This window comes from Thyridium curvatum, assembly GCF_004353045.1.
Source record: "Thyridium curvatum strain D216 chromosome Unknown NODE_67_length_248306_cov_82.505095, whole genome shotgun sequence".
In the NCBI taxonomy this organism is placed as follows: Eukaryota; Fungi; Ascomycota; class Sordariomycetes; order Thyridiales; family Thyridiaceae; genus Thyridium; species Thyridium curvatum.
The window spans coordinates 196,867-220,164 of record NW_022156822.1 but is presented as its reverse complement, the minus strand read 5'-3'; the positions used below and the strand labels follow the sequence as shown (position 1 = coordinate 220,164).

At 55.6% G+C, this 23,298-nt stretch overlaps 6 protein-coding genes across 6 annotated transcripts; 5 read left to right on the top strand and 1 right to left on the bottom strand.

The window, feature by feature from the left end:
- Positions 1–3,138: 3,138 nt before the first annotated feature.
- E0L32_009369 (uncharacterized protein) lies at positions 3,139–4,096 on the top strand (the record flags this gene model as incomplete). The annotated part of the gene is made up of 2 exons (XM_031144326.1): positions 3,139–3,789; positions 3,848–4,096. The coding sequence occupies 2 exons, from the start codon at positions 3,139–3,141 to the stop codon at positions 4,094–4,096; spliced, it is 900 nt and encodes a 299-aa protein (XP_030991192.1).
- Positions 4,097–6,032: 1,936 nt separating this feature from the next.
- On the top strand, positions 6,033–8,717 carry E0L32_009368 (uncharacterized protein; the record flags this gene model as incomplete). The annotated part of the gene is made up of 1 exon (XM_031144325.1): positions 6,033–8,717. The coding sequence occupies one exon, from the start codon at positions 6,033–6,035 to the stop codon at positions 8,715–8,717; it is 2,685 nt and encodes an 894-aa protein (XP_030991191.1).
- A 1,009-nt stretch (positions 8,718–9,726) lies between these two features.
- E0L32_009367 (uncharacterized protein) lies at positions 9,727–10,903 on the top strand (the record flags this gene model as incomplete). The annotated part of the gene is made up of 5 exons (XM_031144324.1): positions 9,727–9,798; positions 9,972–10,142; positions 10,247–10,508; positions 10,590–10,718; positions 10,776–10,903. 5 exons carry the CDS (start codon positions 9,727–9,729, stop codon positions 10,901–10,903), a joined length of 762 nt encoding a protein of 253 aa, XP_030991190.1.
- Positions 10,904–11,777: 874 nt separating this feature from the next.
- On the top strand, positions 11,778–13,487 carry E0L32_009366 (uncharacterized protein; the record flags this gene model as incomplete). Its single annotated transcript, XM_031144323.1, has 6 exons — positions 11,778–12,036; positions 12,255–12,355; positions 12,435–12,469; positions 12,613–13,220; positions 13,310–13,395; positions 13,455–13,487. The coding sequence occupies 6 exons, from the start codon at positions 11,778–11,780 to the stop codon at positions 13,485–13,487; spliced, it is 1,122 nt and encodes a 373-aa protein (XP_030991189.1).
- A 2,392-nt stretch (positions 13,488–15,879) lies between these two features.
- On the top strand, positions 15,880–19,112 carry E0L32_009365 (uncharacterized protein; the record flags this gene model as incomplete). The annotated part of the gene is made up of 4 exons (XM_031144322.1): positions 15,880–16,514; positions 16,597–16,890; positions 16,958–18,675; positions 18,757–19,112. The coding sequence occupies 4 exons, from the start codon at positions 15,880–15,882 to the stop codon at positions 19,110–19,112; spliced, it is 3,003 nt and encodes a 1,000-aa protein (XP_030991188.1).
- Positions 19,113–19,988: 876 nt separating this feature from the next.
- On the bottom strand, positions 19,989–22,400 carry E0L32_009364 (uncharacterized protein; the record flags this gene model as incomplete). The annotated part of the gene is made up of 2 exons (XM_031144320.1): positions 19,989–22,219; positions 22,286–22,400. The coding sequence occupies 2 exons, from the start codon at positions 22,398–22,400 to the stop codon at positions 19,989–19,991; spliced, it is 2,346 nt and encodes a 781-aa protein (XP_030991187.1).
- Positions 22,401–23,298: the final 898 nt, after the last annotated feature.

Sequence of the window (23,298 nt, the reverse complement as noted above, 5' to 3'; positions counted from 1 at the left end):
CGGCTCCAGTGTGAACAATCTGGGTGGCGGCCCTGAAGCGTATCGGTATCTCGGCCACTGGTGTCCTCCTGGAAGATGATAGCATCGAGCGTCTCATGGATGCGTGCTTTCTTGTGACCGGTATGGCCCACCAGGCGCAATATTCGGCTCTTGTGATCAACAGCGTTGCTCTGGTGCTCTACCAGACACTGTGATTTCAGACATGGTCGATCATGGCTTCTGCGAGGCACAACGGCTCAAACATGTTGTTTCAACAGCCGGGGGAGCTCCCAATCATTGCTCTGGGTTCAAGGCATGCACACCATGCCCAGGTGGGAAGTGAGTCTTGCCAAGGAGCGAAGGATATGCAGACGCATTTACATCATACTTGAGATGAATCGAAGAAACGCTGTTCCATCGGAATGAAAATGAAGTCATGCATCAGGGTAGATGTTTCCGGGGAGAACGTTGGAATCAGGCCAGGTGGGCGTCCCCCACACCTAACTTAAACGACGGCGCCGACGGGTAAGGTGAAACAAGGAGTGAAACATTTGTGGCCTAGCCCGGGCAGGGGGGAAGAGTTATTCTCGTCAACGCGAAATGCGTCACCGGCGTTATCCGGCCAACGTCTGTACTTGTATTGGGCATGGGAATGCGTGCGCAGATGCCTCGAGTGCTCGATTCCCATACGGAGTAGGTAATCGGCCTCGACTTGCAGATGCGATCGGCGACTGTGGGTATTGAACTTTTGGGATCTGTCAGAGGAAGGGGCTGATACGACATAACGTCGTACTGAGGGAATACCCTCATTTCACCGCCTGGCTTCCACACCTTGCACTGTAGCATTCAAGAACACGACTGTACAAGGCATGACAAGAGGCTGATGGGATTCTCCCCTGTCGAGGGGGCTTCCCCTTTGCGCAATCAGGTCGTGGCTTACTCGGGGGAGAATGGTTACGTGACAGGGGGAATCGAAAACCCAGCCTTGTTCCTCGGTATGGCATAATATGGCATGAACCGGCTTGTGGCTGTCGACCCAGGACCACGATGGTGGGAGCTTCGGTGGAGCTACCAGAAGCAAAAAGGAAGACCGTCTCTTGTCAGTGATGCTACCTACCTCGGGTATACACGAGTACTCCGTACATGGGGCCGACATTGGGGCGGCAAAATGTTCTAGAAACAGCTGGAGAATCGACTGCCTCGCTGAGTTGACCAAGCACTACGAGATCCCGCTTTCAGATACTCGCATATCCCCAAGGTATCGGTTACATACACTTACTCAAGATGTAAAAACCCACTGTGTTGGGGTCATGATGCTGTCAACCTAACAAGGGCGCCAAGATCGGCATGGCGGACAGGAGCGTTCTGAATTGAAAAGACACCGCTTCTTCTAGTATGTGATGCAGTCAGGATGTCGGTGAGGTTCATAAAATTCTACTTCGCAGGTAGGCAAGTACGGTGGGTAAGGATACCTAGGTACTGGGAAGGCAATCATGATGCGTTACTATCTCGAAGCAAGGGAGGAAAAGGAGATTGAAATGAATCACCAACGCCGACGGATGCATAATGTAGTTGGCTCATCGTGGATTATCGAGGCCCAGGCTGGGACAACCCATGGCGTGGACAGGAAGACATGGGCTGGGAGATCAACTCTCCACCATGCGTTTCATGCATGAACTCGTGGACAAAGACGGGCACCCCCGAAACGCATTGGCGGCCCATGTCTCGACCAATTTCCCAGATGCCACGATGTACGATACAGAAGAGGGAGACATACTCCGTAGCTGATTACGGCGGTGTGGACATGCTTGGTAACATTCTTGGCCTTCCATCTCGCCTTCTGGAAGCCCGGCAATTCAGTCTGTTCTTCTTCACCCCTGGGAATTCTCCGAGAAGGTCTGTCCTTTGTAATCGGCCTCGAGTCTTTTTGTTCTAAGCAGCCCCGTTTTCTTCCAGTCGTCCCCCCTCAAGCGTCTGACACGTCGAGGAGGTCATTTGGTTCCCAATCACGTCTCTACTGGCCCCCGACCCCAAGGGCCTCTCAAACTCGCGCTCATTGCCACCAATCCTATGGAAAATGTAGCCTTTCCACATCTCTCCATCCATCGTACATGCAGACGCAGAAGGTACATGCTGAAAAGGGTGGTTGGCTTCAGGAGGCGGCAGATCAAAACAGAAACGAGTGTGCCGGTCCAAATGCAAACCCAGCGAACCCCTGCTGCGGCTTAGCCTAACGCGCATGACGGCTTGGGATCCTGGTCCACCACGCGACGGGGCGGCCAGGGGCGGGTCCTTGTCTTAACTTTTTCTCCTGGATCCCGAACGGTTTGTATCCGTCCTCGACTCTGCTGCTCCATTCGCACACACCTCCATTCCATCCCATCCCATCCCACCTCGACACATTGGGTACGCATCACACACTCCGTGCTGCCGTCCTACCATATGGCCTAGTCGCGTAGTAGCTGTGAGAACTGCGCATTTCTCGTTAGACTGTCGAGCCGCCCTCTGCTCAGCCGAATTCCTGCTCCTGCTCCTGCTCCTGCTCCTGCTCCCGCTCTCGGATCACAGCAAAGCCAAGCGCACAGTCCCCTTGCCACTCCCATATGTAGGGCCCGAATCCCTTTCGCTGCGACATCTTTGCCTATTATCGTTGCATAATACACCTTCCTCTAGCCACTGCCTGGCCAAATCTTCCCACCCCCACCTGCAAAGGTACGTTCTATCCCGGCCCTGAAACACCCTGACGCATGGCCAGGGGTTTCCGATGCCGCTTCGGTTCCTCGTGGTGTTCTTCCTTGTTCGTGACCACCTGGGCACCCCGGCGAGCTGGGCTAACTCGTCTATCTCTCGTGTCAGTAGGCCACTCGTCCAATCCGCCAGCCCGGCGTTCCCGTCACTACCTTACCCACCTGCCAGGGTGCTGCCACCTCGTGGTCTTGCATCTGCCGAGAGCTGCCCAATTCAGTCCTCGACCTGCTCACTTTCTACGTACCTACGACATAGCCGCCGCCGCCGCTTATTGTATGCACATTCCACACCGCACCCAAAGCACCCTATCAGGCAGTCCCGTACCCAGTCTGGCCGTCGAGTCCCTTTGACCTACATAAAGCCCTGTCCCCGCATCGACCTCGCGGGTCACACTTTCTCCCTCTCTCCACCATGTCTACTACTGCCGCCCAGGAGGAGTTCCAAGACTTGCTCTCCAAGAACGCATCCGACCCAAGTGACCGAATCCACCCCGAAGACCGTGCTGAAGAGTCTCTCGAGGCCAAGCTACGATCAGAAGACCAGACCGAGGAAGACCGCCACAGAGCCGCCCAGATAGACGCCGCCATGCGTATGCCTGCCTTTGGACAGTCCGGCACCGTCGGTGCCGACATCAAGCTGCCGCCCGCATCCTTTGACTCGGGCCGTGCCACCGGTGTCAAGGGGGTGATCGCCGACGCCCGGAGCTATGAGCAGGCGAGGAAGTCTACGTGGATGAACCGCGTGAGGCAAGCGAGGAGGAGTGTCTTTGGCTTCGAAACCACCAACACCATCACCAACGGCCACAGCCACAGCCACAGCAAGAGCGACTCGGAGCACAGCACCGGCGACGACGATGAAGAGTCATTCCTACAACAATGGCGAGAGTCCAGACGGCGTGAGCTGGAGAACGAGGTGCGGGCACCAGTTGTGCGGAACCGGCGGACGTCGCCAAGCATGAGGATGTTCGGCCGCCTCGATGAGGTAGATGCCATGGGGTACCTGGATGCCATTGAGAAGGTCGGCCGCGATACTGTCGTCGTCGTTCTGGTCTACGACCACGAGGTATGTCTTCTTCAGCCACCACCAATAGTGCTCGACTCGCTGATGCCATCGCAAATAGTGTCCTGTTTCAGCAGCGATCGAGGCTGCTCTCAACCCTCTTGTGGGCACATACCCCATCATACATTTTGTAAAGGTGCACTACGAGGATATCGAGTTCGACAACGCCGCCGTACCGGCCATCCTTGCCTACCGCAACCAGGGCGATCTGATTGCGAACCTAACGGGCATCATCGAGCTGATTCCCGAAGATGAAGACTTTGACAGCAACTCATTACTCAAGCTGTTTCACAAGCACAACATTGTTTAGATACAGCATTGTCCTTCGAGTCTTTTGCACCAACATACAAGACCAGCAAGACATAAATCAAGTCTGTCTGTCGCATGGATACCTGGCTCGCGCGTTCGACATATTGCGGCGTTACTGAATCTCTGGCTGGAACGCTTACTGCCTCCGCCTCCACTCTGTTTTGACGGCGTTTTGGACTGATCACATTGGATATCGCGCTCGAGGGGGGCGAGCTACTCGATTTCGCTTACTTTGGAGATACCACAAGAGTGCGCTTTGGAGTGGAAACGTTGTTGTTTCCTATGTTATTCGGACTGACCTGTATGAGAGGACGATGCAGTGGAAAAGGGCATATGAGTATAATGGACTAGAATACAATACAGGCTGCGTAAGACCCCGACCGATCCTCTGAGCTCTCTCGGTTACATTTGCACAAATCCGTCCCCATGTGGCTAGCTACGTATGCGTGGTTTCAGCAGAGCTGCAGGACCCTTGCACATGCATCTGCATCCCCCACATTGCTTCAGACGTGGCGGGCTCCGGTCTAGCTATGATGATGAGGCCCAAGATAGGTTGTTGAAGGAGAACTAGCAAAAGGTCTTTTCCCCTCCGGTAGCAAGGAGAGATTGGGCACCGTTTGAGGAATGTTGTCTGGCCTATTAGTTAGGTATGGAGTTGCAAGCACCGCGCTCCACGCGCGGAAAACCCCCCACTATGGGACTATGGGGGCTGCTATCAAGGTGTCCGCGTGCCCAAATCCGACCCAAGAAAAGGTGCTAAAGTGCCTCCCATCCCGCTGTGGAGCCCACTACGTTGGGAGGTACCCCACTGTACAGGCGCTATCAGCCCACGGGCGTGGAATGTCTGACGTGCTGATAAGACATGAACAGATAGACCCCTCATCTACACCATCTGCCCTTCAATGTTCTGATGGCCTGAGAAGGTATCCGGTATGGCCGGCCGGGAAGCGACTTGCAGTTAAGTGACTCTCCTTCCGGAGAGAAGGGTGGCGTTCGCTGCGTGCAAGTTGGATGCAAGGGCACCCAAATCTGCCCTGCTTTGGTGCAACGAAGTTCATGTGCTAATGTAATGTAGCTTTCTTACCTAACCCTCCAGCTTTATTGCACATGCCGACCACCCCTCCTTCCTCTCTGCTGTAGGTAGCCAAGTCCGAGCCGGTTTCACGTAATCTGTACATCGTTTCCTCCCATTTGCGCCCTGGATGACATGAGTCCGATTCTTCTCAAGGCTCTAATGCCACTGTCCCCCCTGTGATCATCGACACCAATAGCTTGTGCCCGGAACCCCACCCACCACCCTCCAGCTTATCTCACTGACAACTTCACGACTTCATCCCTCCTCCTCCACCACCATCGCCTTGCCAGGAATAAACCCGGTAAATTCACCACTGGTCCTGTTTGGACTTTCCTTGCACGACAAGACGGCCGTTACTAGGCTCAGGCCATCGGAAGCTCACGTGCGCGCGCAGGCGTGAATGAGCAGCTCTGTCGTTTCCCCACCCTCCGGCACCCTGGCAAAGGAGGCGACTTCGGTGCTCGGTTCACTTGACTAGGCAGCACAGCACCTTGGTTCGCCCCGGACGGGAAGCGCAAAGCGTACATGTTCTGTTGTCTGGTCCGATAACAAAGTCAAATAGCAGGTCGAATAAACCAAGGTAATGCTATTTATTCCTCTCGTCGTCCTTTTTGCGTGCTTTGCTCTTCTTTCCGTCATAAACCTTCTCGCTTTACCTGCGCACTCGGTGGGTGCCCCTCACTGACACCAGGCCCTGCCTTGCATCGACTTGCTCTGCCTGCCTGCCTGCCTGCCTACCTTGCCTTGCAACCCCTCCTCTCTTTCCAAAAATCAGATTCACTCGAGATTTCCCAGTCATCACTCGCGGCTCGCAAGGGCCTTGAATGCTTAGGAAACCTTAAAGCTGACATATCTCCCCGTGATGGAAGATCCCCATTCATCCCTGCAACATCGACACCACCCAGTGCGGACAACCGTCAAAGATACATATCAGCAAGAGTGCGCTCCCGCGGAGCCATCCGTTGACTCCTCTGTACAATCACTGCGGTTTCCTCGACCTCAAGGCAGCCAGATCCTGGCCAACTGGGTAGCTTCCAGAGCTCCAGCCATCATGCTGCCCTCACTTCACTCTGACGACACCAACCTGACCGATTCCACCTTCGAGCTTATCAGCACCGACGGTGAGAGTCAAGATGGCCGCTACACGGAGTCTATCACCGACTCGCTCGATATATACCCTCCCACAGACGAGGTACGGAGCCTGAACGGCAATGAGACCCATCAGGAAGAGCGCGGCGGCTCGGACGAAGATGAAAATGAACGACAGTCCAGATCAGACTCTATTCGCTATGCCGAAGAGGTGCTGGAGCATCCTTCTACCCACTCACTGCGTGCGACCCCACCACCTCCCGCTGTTCTCGACGAGGTCGACTATATTGAACCATCCATATCGTCACTTCGCCAGTCAATCGAGTTCACCGAACCTCTGGATTCTCTTGACTCGGCCAAGATTTCGGTTAGCCACACGATCCACGAGCCGGACCAGGGAGAGACCGCTACCATTAGCGAGTCTCTTGGCCTCAAGGTCCCCGAGCGAATGGTTATCGCCGTCCGCCAGATGATGTCTAACCAGTGCCTCTCGACCCGGGAGCCCCTGAGGCTCCTGTTTGTTGGCAGCGATGCTGGCAAACATGATATCATCTTGAAGATTTCTTCAGCTGTCTTGGCGTCCTCCAAAGCATACCGAGGCGGAAACGTCTTTGGGAGGAGCGTGAACGGTCTCTTCAACATCCTGCCCATTTCCGGATTCGGCTCAACGAAAATCCCTGATGTCCAGCTCACCGAGAGTTCGGACTATCAAATCATGGTGGAGTGTTGCAGCTCTGCTGGGCAAGTGCCCACCGACGATCCCGATGCTCTCGACGCAGCCTCGTTCTTTGTCACCATCGACAACGAGAAGACTTATACATCTCTGGACCTTGACGAGGGTCGGATAATCGAGCCCTCGTGGCACCTTCCCCATGTCGCCATCTTCTTTGTCTCAGGCAACGACAACCAGGAGGCAATGGCGACGAGGAATGCGGCCTGGGAATTCATGACGCGCCACGGCCGTCCTTCGATCTTCATCTCGAACGAGCAATACTGTTCTACTAACTGCTTGCCCAGGCAATGGGCCCACTGTATCGGCGAGGGCGCTGCCTATCTAAGCATTGAAGCACGAGATCCCAACCGGCAGGTCGAAGTTGCTCTGCCAATTGACTTGAGGTCTTTCCTCAACATCGATGCCCGGCAGATGAACAGGAACCTGGCTTATCTGACGGGGCTCCGCGAAGATGTTTCCAGTGAGACCGAGGAGGTCGAGCTAAGCAAGCTCCCAAAAGCACGTATGTCTCCGCATTCGTGGTTCGCGTCGAGGACGGAGCTGCCGCTCATGGTTATTGCTGCCCTATTGACCTTGTCGTCGATCTACTTGGGAATATTCCTGCCGAAGATCCTTCTTCCCGCTCAGGACGGTTCTGTGTCCACGAAATTTGCAGGTCCATCCTCGGTGGCCCAGCCTCTGTCCGCCACCTGCTCGGTGCCTACAAAGATTCCGACCGTTACTATCCATGTATCGTCCACCAACACGATCACACCGCGAGTCCAGGAGCCCTCGACTGCCAACATTGCTGCCCACCTGCCTTTTGGTGGATTTCTGTCCGACAAAGCTCAGAGCCTGACGCCAGAGCAAGAGCCCCGGGCGGCCTGCGAAATCGAGGTCCACGGAAGCAACGAGATCCTCGTCAAGGTACCCTCGGGTACCAAGACTTCCTGGCTTGCAAGAGGAGCCATCGATATCGACGTCTGGCGTGGCAAAGAGCTCCTCAAATCCAAGTTGTCCACGACGGATGAAGGTATCCTCATTGAGATCAATAAGAAGGATGCCTACGGCGTTATGAACGTCTCTGTCGTCACGACTCGCAAGCCAAAGATCAATGAGACTTTTGCCATTGACTTTGGTAAGCCCTTGATCGCTGGCATGATCGATGCTGGTGCAGACTTCTTCAACAGCTTGAAGGACACGGTCACAGGCGCCACTGAAGATGCGGCCGAAGCTGGTAAGGCCGCTTATAACAATGCTGCGGCAATCTTGAACTTGTGCCGGGAGGACGCGGCTGAGTTGTCTCGCTCCGTCGAGGAGTCACGAAAGTCGTTCAACCAATACTTGGACCACGCTGGGGATTTGGCGTTCACCCGTATCCGCGATTCTGTCTCTGCCGTGAACCTGTACACGGCCATGGCGAACACGAAGAAGCAAATCGCTACCAAGGCTGCGCCCACGGCTGAGGCCATGGTCGATGCAGCGCAGCTACGCCTGCTAAAAGCCCAGATAGCTTCCAAGCTCTGGTGGCTCAAGGTCCAGGGCAAAGAAGCCGAACACGACGAGTACGCAGCCAAGGCAGAGTCTTTCATCCTGCAAAAGACGGCCGAGAGTCAGCGAAAGTGGGCGTCCGCAAGGGGTGCGTCCAAGCACAAGACACCTTGCAAGCCCGGCAGTTTCTCATGGGGTAGGTGTGCCTGCTCGGGTAAGCGGGGCACGAAGGGCAAGTGGAAGATGGCTGGCTAAGATGTCTTTGAGCGAGGAGGGAGGATGGTTGAGATGCATTTTTCAACGGCGTGGGTTATTGTCTCTTTTCTTTTCAAGGGCCCTATGGCTTTTTATGATTCGATGCATGCAGGGTACACGACACCATCACGAAGCTGGAGACCATTTGCTCGGTCGATGGCGAGGAAACGGAAGGAACGGGATTCCTCATCTGGAGTTAGGCTGTTGGTATCTCTTCTTTCTATTGCTCTGCTCTGCTTTGCTGTGTTAGGACGGACATGAAGGGTTGGTTTTGTTATCTCGCTGATATCCCCCAAGAGTGCCATAAGCACGTCACACGAACATCTCTGCTCGGTTACTATACATTATGGTCTCAAACTTTTCTGAACTTCCCAATACAAGTGTAGATGTATGCGAGTAGACATGGTTGATGTGAGACTCTTATGTGACTTGGATATCTGTACGGACTGAAACACCCCTGTCATCGCTTAATCAGGTACCCCACGCAATGGCTTGAATGGGGGGTGGGCGAGGCAAATTACAGGCTTGCAGGTACCTTGGGCAGCGGTTTTGGTACCTCGAGCGCGGAAATTAGGCAGGAAGATACCTCCAGGGCTTTGAAAATCAGGCGCCCTGGCTCGTGCTTTTTGGGCTGCATTTGTTGACTTTTACTCATAAGATTAGAGCACAAAGAGGGGCACCACTTCACTTTTCCACTTTCCAGACCTTACCATACAAACAACTTTTTTTTTCGAACCACGGTTTCTCGACGACCACATTTTAAAACGAAACCTCGTCGGAACCAGACACAACGCACTGCTTGCATTAGTGAGTTCCTCCCACCCAGCCTCGCCCGGCCGCCTTCTGTACGGTCCACTGCGGAGGTAGCGACTGGGAGCACGGCAATCCTGGATCGCAGAGGCGGGGCGGCGGTCACGGTCAAGCACATTGGCGCATGCTAACCTTGCACCTCTCTTCATCCAGACACATCCATTTTGTTTACAGCTATCCCTCCAAGCAAAACATAACCATGTCCACTACCGAAGGCACCGAGAAGCCCGTTGAGGAGGTCAAGCCCGCCACCGAGGAGACCCCCAAGGAGGTTCGTCATCATCATATCTCCTTGTCTGCAACCACCCCGCTACCCCGCCATCCAGGGGTGACCTTCAGTCCAGGGTGGCCCCCTGACGGATAGATGGCATCGCTACGATGGTGGCTTGGGTGGTTTGCGGTTGCGTTAGCCGAGCTCGGGATCTGAGACTAACTCGCGTTCAGGCTGGCGAGGCCGACAAGCCTGTCACCACATCTGCGGTCTTCTCCATGTTCGGCGGTGGCGCGAAGAAGGAGAAGAAGGAGGACGAGGACCGTGGCGACAACTCTGGCAGCGCCAAGGCCCAGCGCGATGCTGCTGCCGCTGCTGCCGCCGATAAGGAGGGTGACGAGAAGGTGAGTAGCGCTTATGCCGGCGACTGATTCTTGCCGCTCCCCTGGCCCCTGCGCACCGCATCATCGGTGAAGGAGACTGTTGTGTGCTGATACATGAGATTCAGGAGGAGGATGCTCCCGAGTCTGAGGATGTCCACTTCGAGCCCGTCATCCGCCTGACGGAGCAGGTCGCCACCGTCACCAACGAGGAGTCCGAGGAGCAGCTCTTCAAGATGCGCGCCAAGCTCTTCAAGTTCGTCAAGGAGTCCAGCGAGTGGAAGGAGCGGGGCACTGGCGATGTTCGCCTGCTGAAGCACAAGGAGAACGGCAAGACCCGCCTCGTCATGCGCCGAGACAAGACCCTCAAGGTTTGCGCCAACCACTACAGTAAGTGTTTCCCCCCTTTCTCGACTATGAGACCCTCTTCGCATGTCTACCGAGCTGTGTATGCTGACTGAATGCGCACAGTCGTTCCCGAGATGAAGCTCTCCCCCAACGTTGGCTCTGACCGCAGTTGGGTGTGGAACGCTGCTGCCGATGTTAGCGAGGGTGAGCCCGAGGCCGTCACCCTGGCCATCCGCTTTGCCAATTCCGATAGTGAGTCGAAACAGCTAGCCCTTCTTGATGTAGTGTTTTTATACTGATATCTTGTAGATGCCAATGCCTTCAAGGACGCCTTCATCCAGGCCCAGAAGGAAAACGAGGCTCTGTTCTCCAAGGCGGCCGAGGGCGCGGCCGAGGAGACCAAGGCTGAGGAGGAGAAGAAGGAGGAGACCTCTTGAGCGGTGTGATGCAACATTAGATTGCATGCCTCCGAGCCCTGTCTCGATAGCGCATCCCCCCCGTGTAGTCTTCCCCCGATTACACTCACCTTCACCACACTTCCCCCTTCCAAGTTAAAACACCCTACATACCCATGACCACGGCGAATGATATACCACTGTCCCCATAAACACCCCACGTACACTCACTTGTTCTACGACATGTGTAAATTTTGGAGATGTTTGGAGATCCTTCAAGTGATAGGGTCTCCTTTTCCTTTGCCAGAGGCGCCACACTCGTGGGCCCTTCACAAGGAAATGTGGGAGGACGGATGGTAGAAAACAAACCACACCCGACAATCTACCACGGGCGCTCTGGTCAACCAAAACGAGCATCGTCACATACAAGTCTAGGTAGCTACACAATAGAGTAAAACCATGCATTCTTCTCTCCCTCGTCCCTTGGTGGTGATGATATTCGTTCAACTAGTAGTAAGGAGCTATTAGTAAATTTATCTTATGCAGAGGCCAGACTTCACTTTGGCTTTTACAGAATCTCAGCCCCTCGGAAACACTTCGGTAGATCAATGTCTGCTACGGAAACTGTTGCTATCCTTTGGGCTTGGATAGAACATGCTGGAAGTGAAGAGTAGTGAAGGGCAAGTCGGTGACTTGGGCCAGTCTGTGCAGGGTTGAGGGGTGTGTCTCTAAAGATAGCTCTGATTGGTCCTTCACTTAGCTGTTTATCTCTGAGACGCACCCCACATCTTTAAATTCACGCCTCCATCAGCCATAATATTTCTCACACCCAAACTTTTTGACCATTCAGCGATGAGGAAAAGCGCCACACGTTGCTGCACGGACCATCACCACACCCCAGCTCAATCCAATCACCATGGCTTCCTTGCTTCAGCAGCCTGAGCTTGCTTCAGGTACCGACAGCGTCTCTTCGTCACCTGAAGCCCACGCGATTAGCGGTACTGGTTCCCTCGCGACAAACCACCAGCCTCTCGCCGACCACCACCACCACCACGCCTACGACTACGACCTCACAAAAGTTAAATATCCAGCTGTAGGCCTCGCCCGGACTCGTCCCACGCGCCAAGTTAATCAGCCGGATCGTTTCAATCCTTCGGGAGACAATACCTTTGCTGGTGAGTTCTGACTTTACTTTCACCCTGCCCGCGGTCCAGATTTACGCACGAGTCTCGTGGCTCGGTGGCATCTTGCAAGGGAGGGGCATCATCATCACCACCGCTATAAAAGGCTCCTGGTCGAGACACATCCGCTTTGCCAGGCCTTTTCTTGGCTCAAAGACATCTCAGTCAGCCCTTTCCTTGTGTATATATATATACAAGCTCCTTTGAAACAGAAACTGACGCAAAGCTCTGGCAAATATATACAGGCGATCGCAGCCGAACCTACCTGGACGCCAAGGGTTACTACCGCACAGCCAAAGCCATGATCGTCGAGGTAAGCTTCGGACCACCTCCAGTTGGACCTTTCCATTCGCAATTCTGAGACTGGAAGCTGACAAGAGTGATGATCGCAGCGCAAGATCAAGCTCGTCACTGAGCAGCACAACATGTACGTCATACCTCGCGATACCATGTCACATCCCTTTCAGCTCGACACAACATATCACATGAGACTCGGAGCGTTGGAGTTCCCTGAGGTGGCACGAGGAGTCATCAGTGGTGCGAGCGACGACTGACAATTGACGCGTATAGCCCGAAGCCCTCGCCTGTCGAGGGTTTCCCGATGAAGGAGTGGAACATCGAGGTGTACATCCTGGACGAGAATGGCAAGGAGAAGCCTGCCAACTGCTTCACGAAGGTGACCTACAACCTTCACCCCTCCTTCGAAAACCCCGTACAGAGTCAGTCTCTTCTCCCTCCATTGGTCATATACAACTCAGTTTTCGCTGACCCACAGCTAGCCTTCCACGAGCCGCCGTTCAAGTGCAGCAACGAGGGATGGGGAGAGTTCGACCTCTCGGTCGATTGCTACACGACCGAGAAGGGCGGCAAGATCACCGTCATGCACGATCTCAACTTCGCCCAGCCGACGTACGAGAACATCCAGACGGTCCAGTTCAAGAACCCTTCGCAGGCCCTGCAGGCTATCCTGCGCGAGACGGGCCCGCTCCCTTCGGACGAGGACCGCAAGGGCCGCAAGGCTGGCCAGGACGGTGCCGGCGGCAAGAAGAAGAAGTCGTTTGACGTGGAGAAGATGGCGGATGCCATTACCAAGCTGGGCGAGGACGACCTTATGCAGGTCATACAGCTGATCCACGACCACAAGAGCGATGACACGTACATCCTCAACAACGTCGAGGGTAAGTCCTCCCACCCGGGCCTGATCTACCTCCTAGGCATATGCTTCGTGATATCTCTTCAACGTTTGTAACCGTCGCTTTGCTAACAGTGCGTGTCCACCCCCCAGCCGGAGAGTTCTCGGTCGACCTCTACACCGTCCCGGATGCCCTGGGCAAGATGCTCTGGGACTACATCGTGAGCCTTTCACTCGTTGATCCAACAATCAGGCAACTGTACTAACCTGCCCATGTTAGCTCACCACCAACCAGGCCCACCGCCTGAAATAAAGTGGTCGGTCCCTCGATGGCATCTCAGTTCATTTGATGCTGGGATTGACCCAAGCTCAATGCCAACTCGAATGTGAGATGCCTCATTACGAACGAGCCTCCGTGTATGAGTTGCATTGCATAGGCGTCACGGAACGGATGGGAGACTTTTCTTTGGTGGGAGCGAGGTTCGACAAGGGCCCCAAGTTTGAGCACACGAATCTTTCTGATTTGCGGACCGGCTTCTGAGGGTCTGTCTTGTTTTCTTGAATGAGCCATCGCGGCCGTTTCGTTACTCGAGCTGATCCTGCCTTTACATCTGGACCCACGAAGTTGGGCTATGGATTGGTGTGGGATTCGCTGCGTTGTCTTCTGGCCTTCCCGGTTATCTACCGAACCAGACCTCCTCCGGCTTCATCGCAGGGGGCCTGTCAGCAGGGCTCCAGGATAGGAACTGGGATTTTCGATCCTCTACGATATACCCCCGTATAATTTCCGAGGATAAAAATGATTTGGGACGGGAACGTGCGAGGTTTTTCTTTACTCTTTTGCGGCAGATGCCTGGCTCTCCGACATCGCCTGCTACATGATCAAAAAGGGGGAGCGGAATACAGTGACGGCGGTTGAATGCATAAAAAGTATTGAAGCAATGCCGTAGAAGTGTGTGCTTCGAATGTGATTCTTGGCAAGTGATGTACTGGCAATGTGGACGGTATACGCGCCGGGGTCCGGGCAGTGGCTGCGTCGTGATGATGGGATGTGAGCTGAAAGGGTCCAGCGGAAGCCCAACGCGGAGAATAATGGGGATTTTTGGGTATTGTCACGAGGCCATCGTGCTGCGAGGCTGACGGCCCTATTTGAAGAGCTCAGCCGCAGGTCACAGTCGGTCAATTGGCTCCCATGCTCTCGTCTCACGGTGGACCAAAGGCCATCCATTCCAAGGCGAGGAGGAGGGGGTCATGAGACCTGGGGAATCCGGGGATCTCGGGGTAAGCTACGAACCCCCGGTATCCGGGGTCCAATTGGACTCACAGCAAGCGATATTGGACTACACACGGACTCGGCCGCGTCACAGTCTTGATCAAATGACATGGTATTGATGTCATGACATTTTGCGGCGACTGAGGGACGGAGAAGGTTACAGAGAGCCAGGTGAGGGAAGCCTTGGCGGTGGTTGGCTTTGCTCCTGTCTGTTGGCAATTGGTGCCGAATCATACCCCAGCGTGGTAAGCTACAGAGCCAACATACAGACTTACCAGGGGCCCCTCCCTAAACTGATTCTGGCTCAGGCACGCGAAGAGGTGAGAAATTATATCGTAATTTTTGAAAGCAGTTGGCGTATCTTCTGATAATAAGTCTCGACCGAAGTACCAGACAGGAAGGTAAATGGAAGGAGCATGGAAGAAGAATGGAAGCTCTTTGCCAATGGAAACTGCGTTAAAGGCCGTGATTGGGGGGGATTACCCACCCTAATACGACTCCGAGGCCGGGTCGGGCAACCGCGACTATGTACTTGTAGCCCCCGTACTACTTATCACCACCCATCGAGATCGGTGCAGGTTCTTCTGTACCTGAGATCTCATTAGTCGCACAGACGATGTCTGCTTGATACAGCGGTTTGATCCGAGGAGGCATTGCGTGCTGTCTGGTTCACTTGTTTTGTTGGGTCTGCGGAAACTTCGGTGTCGAGTTAGTGCCCAAGTCACCAACAAAAGCAGCCCGTGTGTGAGTGGCTGTCACAGCTGTAGCTACAGGATATACCGGACTTGCGCAGAAGATACGGCCAGACAGCCTTGCATGCCTGTTCTCTCTCTTTTTTTTTTCTTTTTCCTGTCCTCGACTACCCAGACGGACACACAAGGCAACCCCATGACCACAGACTCCGGAATCTTACGAAAGGGTTGGGCGGAACCCAGGTGAGGCTTGGTCAAAGATAACGATGCTCCTCTGCATATCTATCTCTGGACAGCATTCCTTGGTCGCCCACAGCTGATTAATCTGACGCTTCTTATTTAGCGGACTCCTTTTGGATCTAGGCTGCGACTGATCTGGGTCTCCCGTCTTGTTCTACCCCGCGCGAACCCGGGCACCGAAGTTTTGGCCTGCCCAAAGCTTCGAAGGTCTCTCTTGGCTTTTTCCCACGACCCACAACAGCCCGAGCCCTTTCCCTTTATTAAGCCAGCGATCTCCCCCGCTCTCGCCCACAAGACCCGTCGCAAACCGACAGAGACCGCATCGCCATTCAACACTCTTGCAACGGGCCTCTGGACCTGCAGCAACGAGCGACACCCAGCGGCACACGACCTGTCTTTGACCCGATCAGGGCCCCAATCACACCCTCCTCTTGCCGATCCAAGTCCCTTTTCGCCCACGTCGTCCGACACCGTCTCTGCCGTGAAGCCACAGTGTGGTAATGTCACAGTACTCGGAGTCGCCGCGGGTTTCCGAGAACTCGGCCACCGCCGGCAACGGGTCAGCGAACCAGACCAACGCGGCACGGACCTCTGTCGGCGCCGCTGGTGGCGGCGACGGGTCACAGCAGCCGGGCCACAAGCGTGTCTACCAGGCATGCATCCCTTGCCGCCGCCGCAAGGTCCGCTGCGACCTCGGCTCCGTCGACAACCCGCACGACCCGCCCTGCGTCCGCTGCCGCCGCGAGTCCAAGGAGTGCTTCTTCAGTGCTACCCGCCGCAAGCGCAAGGGCGAGGAAGGCTACGACGAGTCCGGCACCGGCGCCGGCGAGGACGAATATGTCATCCGCAATGGCCGCAAGCGCCTGCGCTCCGAGATCAGCGGGAACAGCCCGCCGCCGCCCGGCTCCATCGACAGGCGGCTCTACAACGATGTGCCGCTGACGCCCGGCGGTAGCATGGGCCGGTCGCAGCCCCTGCGGCGACCGGGCGAGGGACGTGGCTCGAGGGGCGGCGTCGAGTTTGCCGAGGAGGCCAATGTGCCGCTGGAGAACCTGGAGGCTAGGACGGTGATGAGGCGGGAGCTCTACGGCCCCCATGATGCGCTGGATCTGCTCTATAAGGCAGCTACAGATAGGTGTGTGCACCCCCCTCTCGTCTTGAGTGTCGTCAAGGGTGTGCTATCTGGAAAGTTTTACTGATTGGGACCCTTTCTCTAGTCCTCATGGAGATGCTGCCAACCCGACCTCTGCATCGCAGGCCAATGGAATCCACGGTCGATCACAGAGCCATAGTTCTCGCAGGCCGGACCAAGTACTCAGCGGTGTGCTCTCCGGTGTTCCGACAGCGCTCCCTGTCGGAAGCGCAGATGGACAGCCGATCGATCCTGAATTGACCAAGAAAGAAGAGACTGGCGATCCAGGCTATACTTCTGCTCTTCGAGCCTGGGCCAGGTTCCGCTTTGTGCGAGCCGGCTGGTTCACCGCGCAGGAAGCTATCGAGTACATTAACTAGTGAGCTCAGCCCGTCCATTGGCTTTCGCAGTGCACTGTGGGAGCATTCTACTGACTTCAATCGTAGCTACTACACTTACTTGTCGCCCTTGACACCTATATCGCCACCAACCTTCCACAACCCTGCGGCTCATGTCACCCTGCTGAGCGAAGAGCCTATCCTTGCCGTCACTCTACTTACCATCGCCTCACGCTATCGAACCATACCCGGTCCCGGTGGCCACTGTAGGTCTCACGCCATCCATGAACAGCTGTGGACGTACCTGCGAGGCATGATCGAAAGGGTCATTTGGGGACAGGAGTCTTTTGGCGGTGGCTTCTGTGGCTCAGGGCTCGATGAGTCGGAGAGCTCAAGCACTGCGCCGTGGCGTGGGCTACGAAGGGGTAGTCTGCGGACGCTGGGCACTATTGAGTCGCTGCTGATCCTGACCGAGTGGCACCCTCGGGCTCTGCATTTCCCACCGGATGCCATGGATGAGCTCCTCCTCCCCTCGATGGACCCTCGCGACAACCCGGCGAACGGTGATCCAGACCAGCGCCCACCAGGTGTCAACGGCCGCAGGATCGAGGGCTGGCTGGAGCCTGCATGGAGGAGCGACCGCATGTGCTGGATGCTGTTGAGCGCCGGTATGGCTTTGGCTTACGAACTTGGCGTGTTTGATGACATTGACGAACTGCTGGCCACTGGCTATATCTTCCGTCCGGAGTATGAGGATGAGACGTACCGGCTGCGGGCCTACCGCATCAAGCGCCTCCTGCTAATCTACGCGACCCAGCTGGCTGGCCGCCTAGGCTGGACCAACATGGTACCAGAAAGTCTTCGAGTGAGCGACCCAGCCTTCTCGCGACGGCGTCCAACAGCGCCCGATGGCACCACACCGGGCACGAACATCTCATCCTTGTCAAACAACTTCAACTATATACCCGACCTGGAGCTGGACGACCAGATCATCCACTGCTGGGCTGGAATCAGCAATGCCATGCACCTCGGGAACGTCAAGATTTTTCGGTCACGCAGACATACGACAGAAATTATCCAGAGTGGCAAGTATGTCGAGATTCTCAAGGACTTCCAGCCGCTGCTGGCCGACTGGTTCAAGGAGTTTGAACTTTTTAAGCTACCGACATTTATCCGCCATATCCTCACCATCGAATACGAGTATGTCCGTATCTACATCAACTCTCTCTCTCTCCAAGCGGTCGTCGAGCGCTGCACGAGCAACGCGGGCAACTCTATCATCGGCAACATCACTGCAGGCTCGGCCGGTCCTCTGTTGTCGCCGCAGACGCAGAATTACTACGGCAAACTTCCCCTGGGCCAACTCGGCGGTTTCAGTGCAAAGGACCAGGAATATGTCAAGACTGTCGTTGACGCTTGTAGGAGCCTACTGCGCACTGTCGTTGATGGCTTGCTCCCTGGCGATTTTCTCAAGCACTGCCCAGTTCGGACTTACTTCCGGATCATTAGCGGTGCCATGTTCCTGCTCAAGACATTCGCTCTCGGCGCTCCTAAGTCGGATGTCGAGACCTCCATCACTTTAATGGATCGAACCGTCGATGCTTTGCGGAATTGCGTTGTGGATGATGTGCACCTTGGCATCCGCTTTGCTGATCTGCTGGAGAGCCTGATGAGCAGGCTACGAAACAGGTTCATCCATGCACCTCCTCCGCTGGCATCGGGAGATAGAAGCCCCCATACCGGACCTGCAGAACCTCTTCTGCCTGGTCAGACCTTGCAGCATGCCGGCGGACCCGAGGGGCTATGGGCCAAGACGCCTGGTCCTGGTAAGTTGCTTCTTGCTTTCTCTACCCGGGACTTCCTCAATGAGATATAGAGACTAACCGAAACCCTGTGAGAAACAACAGAGCGTACGGCGACTCCCGTCAACGTCTCGGCCACGCCTTTCGACCTGAGCACGGGCAATTTCCCGTTCCCGACGGGCTCGGCCTCGATGTTTGGGCCCTCGACGCCCGCGGCGGCCAACGCGGCGGCGGCCGTCGACGCGGCCACGGCTCTGCCCGAGAACATGTTTGGCGACGCGTCGGACTGGAACAACAACGAGATGTGGTACCTGCCGACGGGCGCCGCCTTCTTCCAGAACATGGGCGGCGACGCGTCGGTCGCCATGACGGCCGAGGGCGTCAACATTGCCGGCATGGACCTGCTCGACTACATGACCATGGACCAGCCGCATCTGAGCCTCGAGGGTTCTGGGTTCTGAGACATGGAAGAGAGGAAAAGAAGGGGAAAAAAAAGAGGGGGGGATTATGAGACGGTGGGGGGTTGGTGTAATGTGTGCAATGACGGGGTGGGCGTTTACTGGAGAGAAATGGTGGATTATGGTATATGGATGGATGGATAAAAGTGAGAGAACAAACAAAAAGTTTGCTTTTGCTTCGTCAATATGTACTTGTGGCCGAGAGGTGAGGGGGCCTGGTTGATAGGCATCATCAATCGAACATAGTATGGTCTCTGGTAAAGGGTCGGACCCTGATGAGCCTTGTAATCCAGGTCTGGCTGGATGCCTTCAGTCCAGGGTTGGGAATAGGAAATTGGCAGTGTTGTGACTGCCTTGCGCCTGCTGAGTCTCAATGGCTGTATCTAAGGGATTCAAACCAGAATCTCCTTCTGGCACTGTCACTTAACCAGGAGTGTTTTGCATCTTTGAAGGACAAATGCATTCACTACCTGCTTCATCCCCGGCCTATCTGGACCTTTACTACCTCAATCCGCCCGCTGTGATAGTCTTGTGTGCCTCAAGAAAAGAACTCCCTTTTTTTTATCATGTGAATGCCGTGGTGTATCTCTTTTGCCTAAAACAGCTGCCCCTTGGACCCTGGGGCGTGAAAACAAGCACAAAACAAAACAACAAACACCCTTTTCCCTTGAGACGCCTCTCATGATGCAGAAAGATGCAACGCTTGTCATAAAAAAAAACTCCATAGCCCTCCCCATATGTGACATGGGGTTTTCCCACTCTAGTTGTTCCAACCAAAGTAGCTGAAAAGGGGGCAGGCAGCAAAGACGCTCCCTGTCCGGACGTGCGCCGCTCCTCACCTCACCCTGCAGACTCAATCCCCCCTTTCCCCATACCATATCATACATACTCCTCCTCATCTGCCGCTCCGCGATAGACCATCTCGAGCACCCACTTGTCATCAAAGTCGATGCCTCTCCTAATCTTGGTGCCGGCCTTCTTATACACCGCCGCGCCGAACCCGATGTCGGCGACAAACAGCCGCCAGTCGGTCATGGGGTCCGCGTCCGACACCACGGGCGCCGCCTCGCCCGCGCCCGCACTGACCTGCTCGGCGGCCGCGGCGATGGCCTCGAGGAGGCCGCGCTTGGGCGCGCCCATGGCCACCACGTACCGCGGGCTCAGGTACAGCGGGCTGCCGTCCACGATGCTGGCCTTGCCCGAGGAGGGGTCGATGCCCGTGGGCATGTCGACGGCCAGGACAAAGGCCTCGTTGCGGTTCGCCCACTCAATCAGCTCATAGACCGACGCCTGCTCCGCGGTCCGCAGCTCGTCAAAGGTGATGGCCAGGCCGAGCAGGGCGTCGATGATGAGCGTGACGGCGGGCGGCTTGGGCAGGATCGCGGCAGCACTCCGCGGCGTGTCTATCGTCAGCGTCGGGATGCTCATCTTGCGCACGTGCTCGAAGAGCTCGCTCTTGGAGAAGACCTTGCCGCCGTAGTTGCGGTACAGCTGCACCTGCTGCCGCATGTCCTCGAGGAGATCCCGCTCCCTCTCGATGCCGACCACGCACAAGAGGACGTTGACATTCTTGTTACGAAGGTGGCGGCCACCGGCCACGGCCCGGATGCCTGACTTGTTGTTGCCTGCTAAGATCACGACCGTCGCCGGTGCGGCGCTGGAGGCACCAGGTCCTGACTTGTCATTTGCACCCGTGCGGATCTTGATGGCTGGGTCTGCCAGGGCAGTGAAAGTCACTTCGGCAATGCCGCGGCCCGAGTTCTCCGTCATCATCTCCTCGGTGAGACCCAGCTCGTTCTGCGCGATGTTCTCCAGGTTGAGCATCTGGAGTGCCGAGACCGTCTCCAGGCGTCGACTTGACGGCTGAAGAAAGAAGCCGTAGGTAGATGCCATCGCTGTGAACTGTTTCCGGCCGTGTTCGTTAGCGCCGGCTGCTTTCATGTAGTTGGCTGTGCGGCGAGAATGGTGGGAATGACCGCTTACCCCTGAGTTGACACGGCTTGGTCCTTGACCCGGCCCGGTTGCACTCGCTTTCCGGGACTGGGATCTCCTCGTCGTCGACATCTTGCTTTCGCCCCTTCGCGAGCTCTGCCTACTGCCGAGTTCTCGCCCACTATTTCGATGCTCGCCATTGGCAACCCCGTCATCGGCCTCGCTGTTCCAGAAGTCTTGCGCAACTGCTGGACTCTCACGGGAGCCCTTAGCTGCACTGGACGATGGCAGATCCAGAACATTCTCCGAGTAATGCAAGTTCTTTCCGCCGGCCGTCCCCGGCTTGGGTCTTGGCTGTCGATTGTGCGATACTAGACGCTCCGATTCATCGATCTGGTCATCCTTGCGCATCTGGTCAAATATGCTTCGCTTGTCGAATTTGGCCAGGCCGCCTTCAAAATCAAAGTCTCCCATTTCTTGAACGTCCGTAACGTCCTCGGAAGCCCAGCCATTATCCTGACCCACTGCCTGCCTTCCTTTGCCCCCTTTCTTCTTGAGAGAGTTGAAAGGCTGAAAGGAAGATGTGCTCTGCAGGATAGGCGTTTGCCTCCATCCTTTTCCTCGGCCCACACCCTTCGAACTGTCCACGTTGGTTGCGTCCGCTTGTTCGTCCTGAGGCGCATTGCGAGGCTGTCTCGGCTGCCGCCGTCTTTTCTTTTTGGAGGCTGCATCTTGCGACTGCGACGACGCTGTCGCTTTCGCGCCGTTCTCTGCGTAAGAGTTGCCCTCGTCAGGCAAGTGGGCACCCATGTTCAAGTTCCGCATAGATTCCGATATGCTGCCTGTCGGAGTAGCCTTCCTCGACGCATGTTCTAGCCGTATCTCAGGTGCCGGTATGCGAGCGACGTTTTCTTTCTCGGCCGTCACTGGTTGCGCAAGCGGGGCCGGTAGCTCCGTGGGTGCTGCCGAACCGGTCCTGGGCTTGAAGGAGAGGATTGCAGGGTCTGCAAAGGATGGCTGCGCGGGTTGGGAGGGCGCTGGGGGTGGCGGAGGAGCTGGGACGGAATGTGCGACAAATGCCTGCGCGGCGGGATCCTTGGTCGCATCTACTATATCGACGATATTGGAAGGCATGATGGACAGGCGGGGATGCCATTGCCCGGTGGTGATAGACCAGACTGTCAGAGAGACGGCATTAGCTGCCAGGAAGCTGCGATACCAGGGGGATCATGACGGTAACAAACCATTGGTTAGAGTCAAGCTCTGGCCAGCCTCAACGCCGCTTATCGTACCGCACAATCTCTCGGGAGGATGGCGCAGGTTGACGACCATCTGCAGACCAATGAACTCGTTCGCCATGATGAATTGCGGATCGAAGAAGCTGGAGCGACCTGCGGAGAGCGGGGAGAGAGGGCGCTGGGCTATCAGCGAGGGCAGGCTCCCGGCATGGGGAGTGGGAGAAGGTGACCGAGTGCTAGTCGGAGCAGGAGCCTCGAGATTTCGTGTGAACTGTTGTGAGGTCAGGAGCTCAAAGCTGGGTACGGGCAAGATCTTGCTTCGGAAGGGGCCTTTGTGTGGGTGAGGAGACAACGTCACTGTCGTCTGAAGGCGGGCGAGGGAGAAAGAGAACAAGTAGAAAGTACAGCGAGGTGAATCTTCTGGCTTGCGGGCGGTATTCCAGAAAATGGACACTAGTGGTGATTGGGCAAGAGGCAATGTGCTTGCTTCCTTCCTCAGACACTCACTCACACACCACTCACTCCAGACTTGACAGGCTTGACAAACTCTCACCCCACTTATTTTTTTTCAACTCAAGGACAGAAGCTAGGCGACTGATAAGATAAGAAATTGTCACCGCCACCTTTCTTTAGGTACTTGGCATGCTTTAGAAGCTGTAGAAGCTGTGGACCCTGCAGGAGCGTTGTCGTTTTTCACCAAATAACAAGTTGACTCACCCGATTGGATTGTTAAAAAACACACAGATACACGACTTGTGAAAGCCTTGCATTGTCCATTGAGTACTACCTAAGTGACTCTGTCTCTTTACTGACACCTCTTTTCTGATCCACGCAACCCATCAACACCCTCGCCCCTTACTGCCTGGTCAGACACCAACCAACAACGGCCTTGTTTGGAGCGGCAGGCTAGCAAACGCCATTGTGCCGAAACAGATAGGAAAACAATGCTATGCCCAAAGACACTGTCTGTCAGCTTTGGCAGAAGAACACACATGCGCACAGAAAACGCCATGGACAAA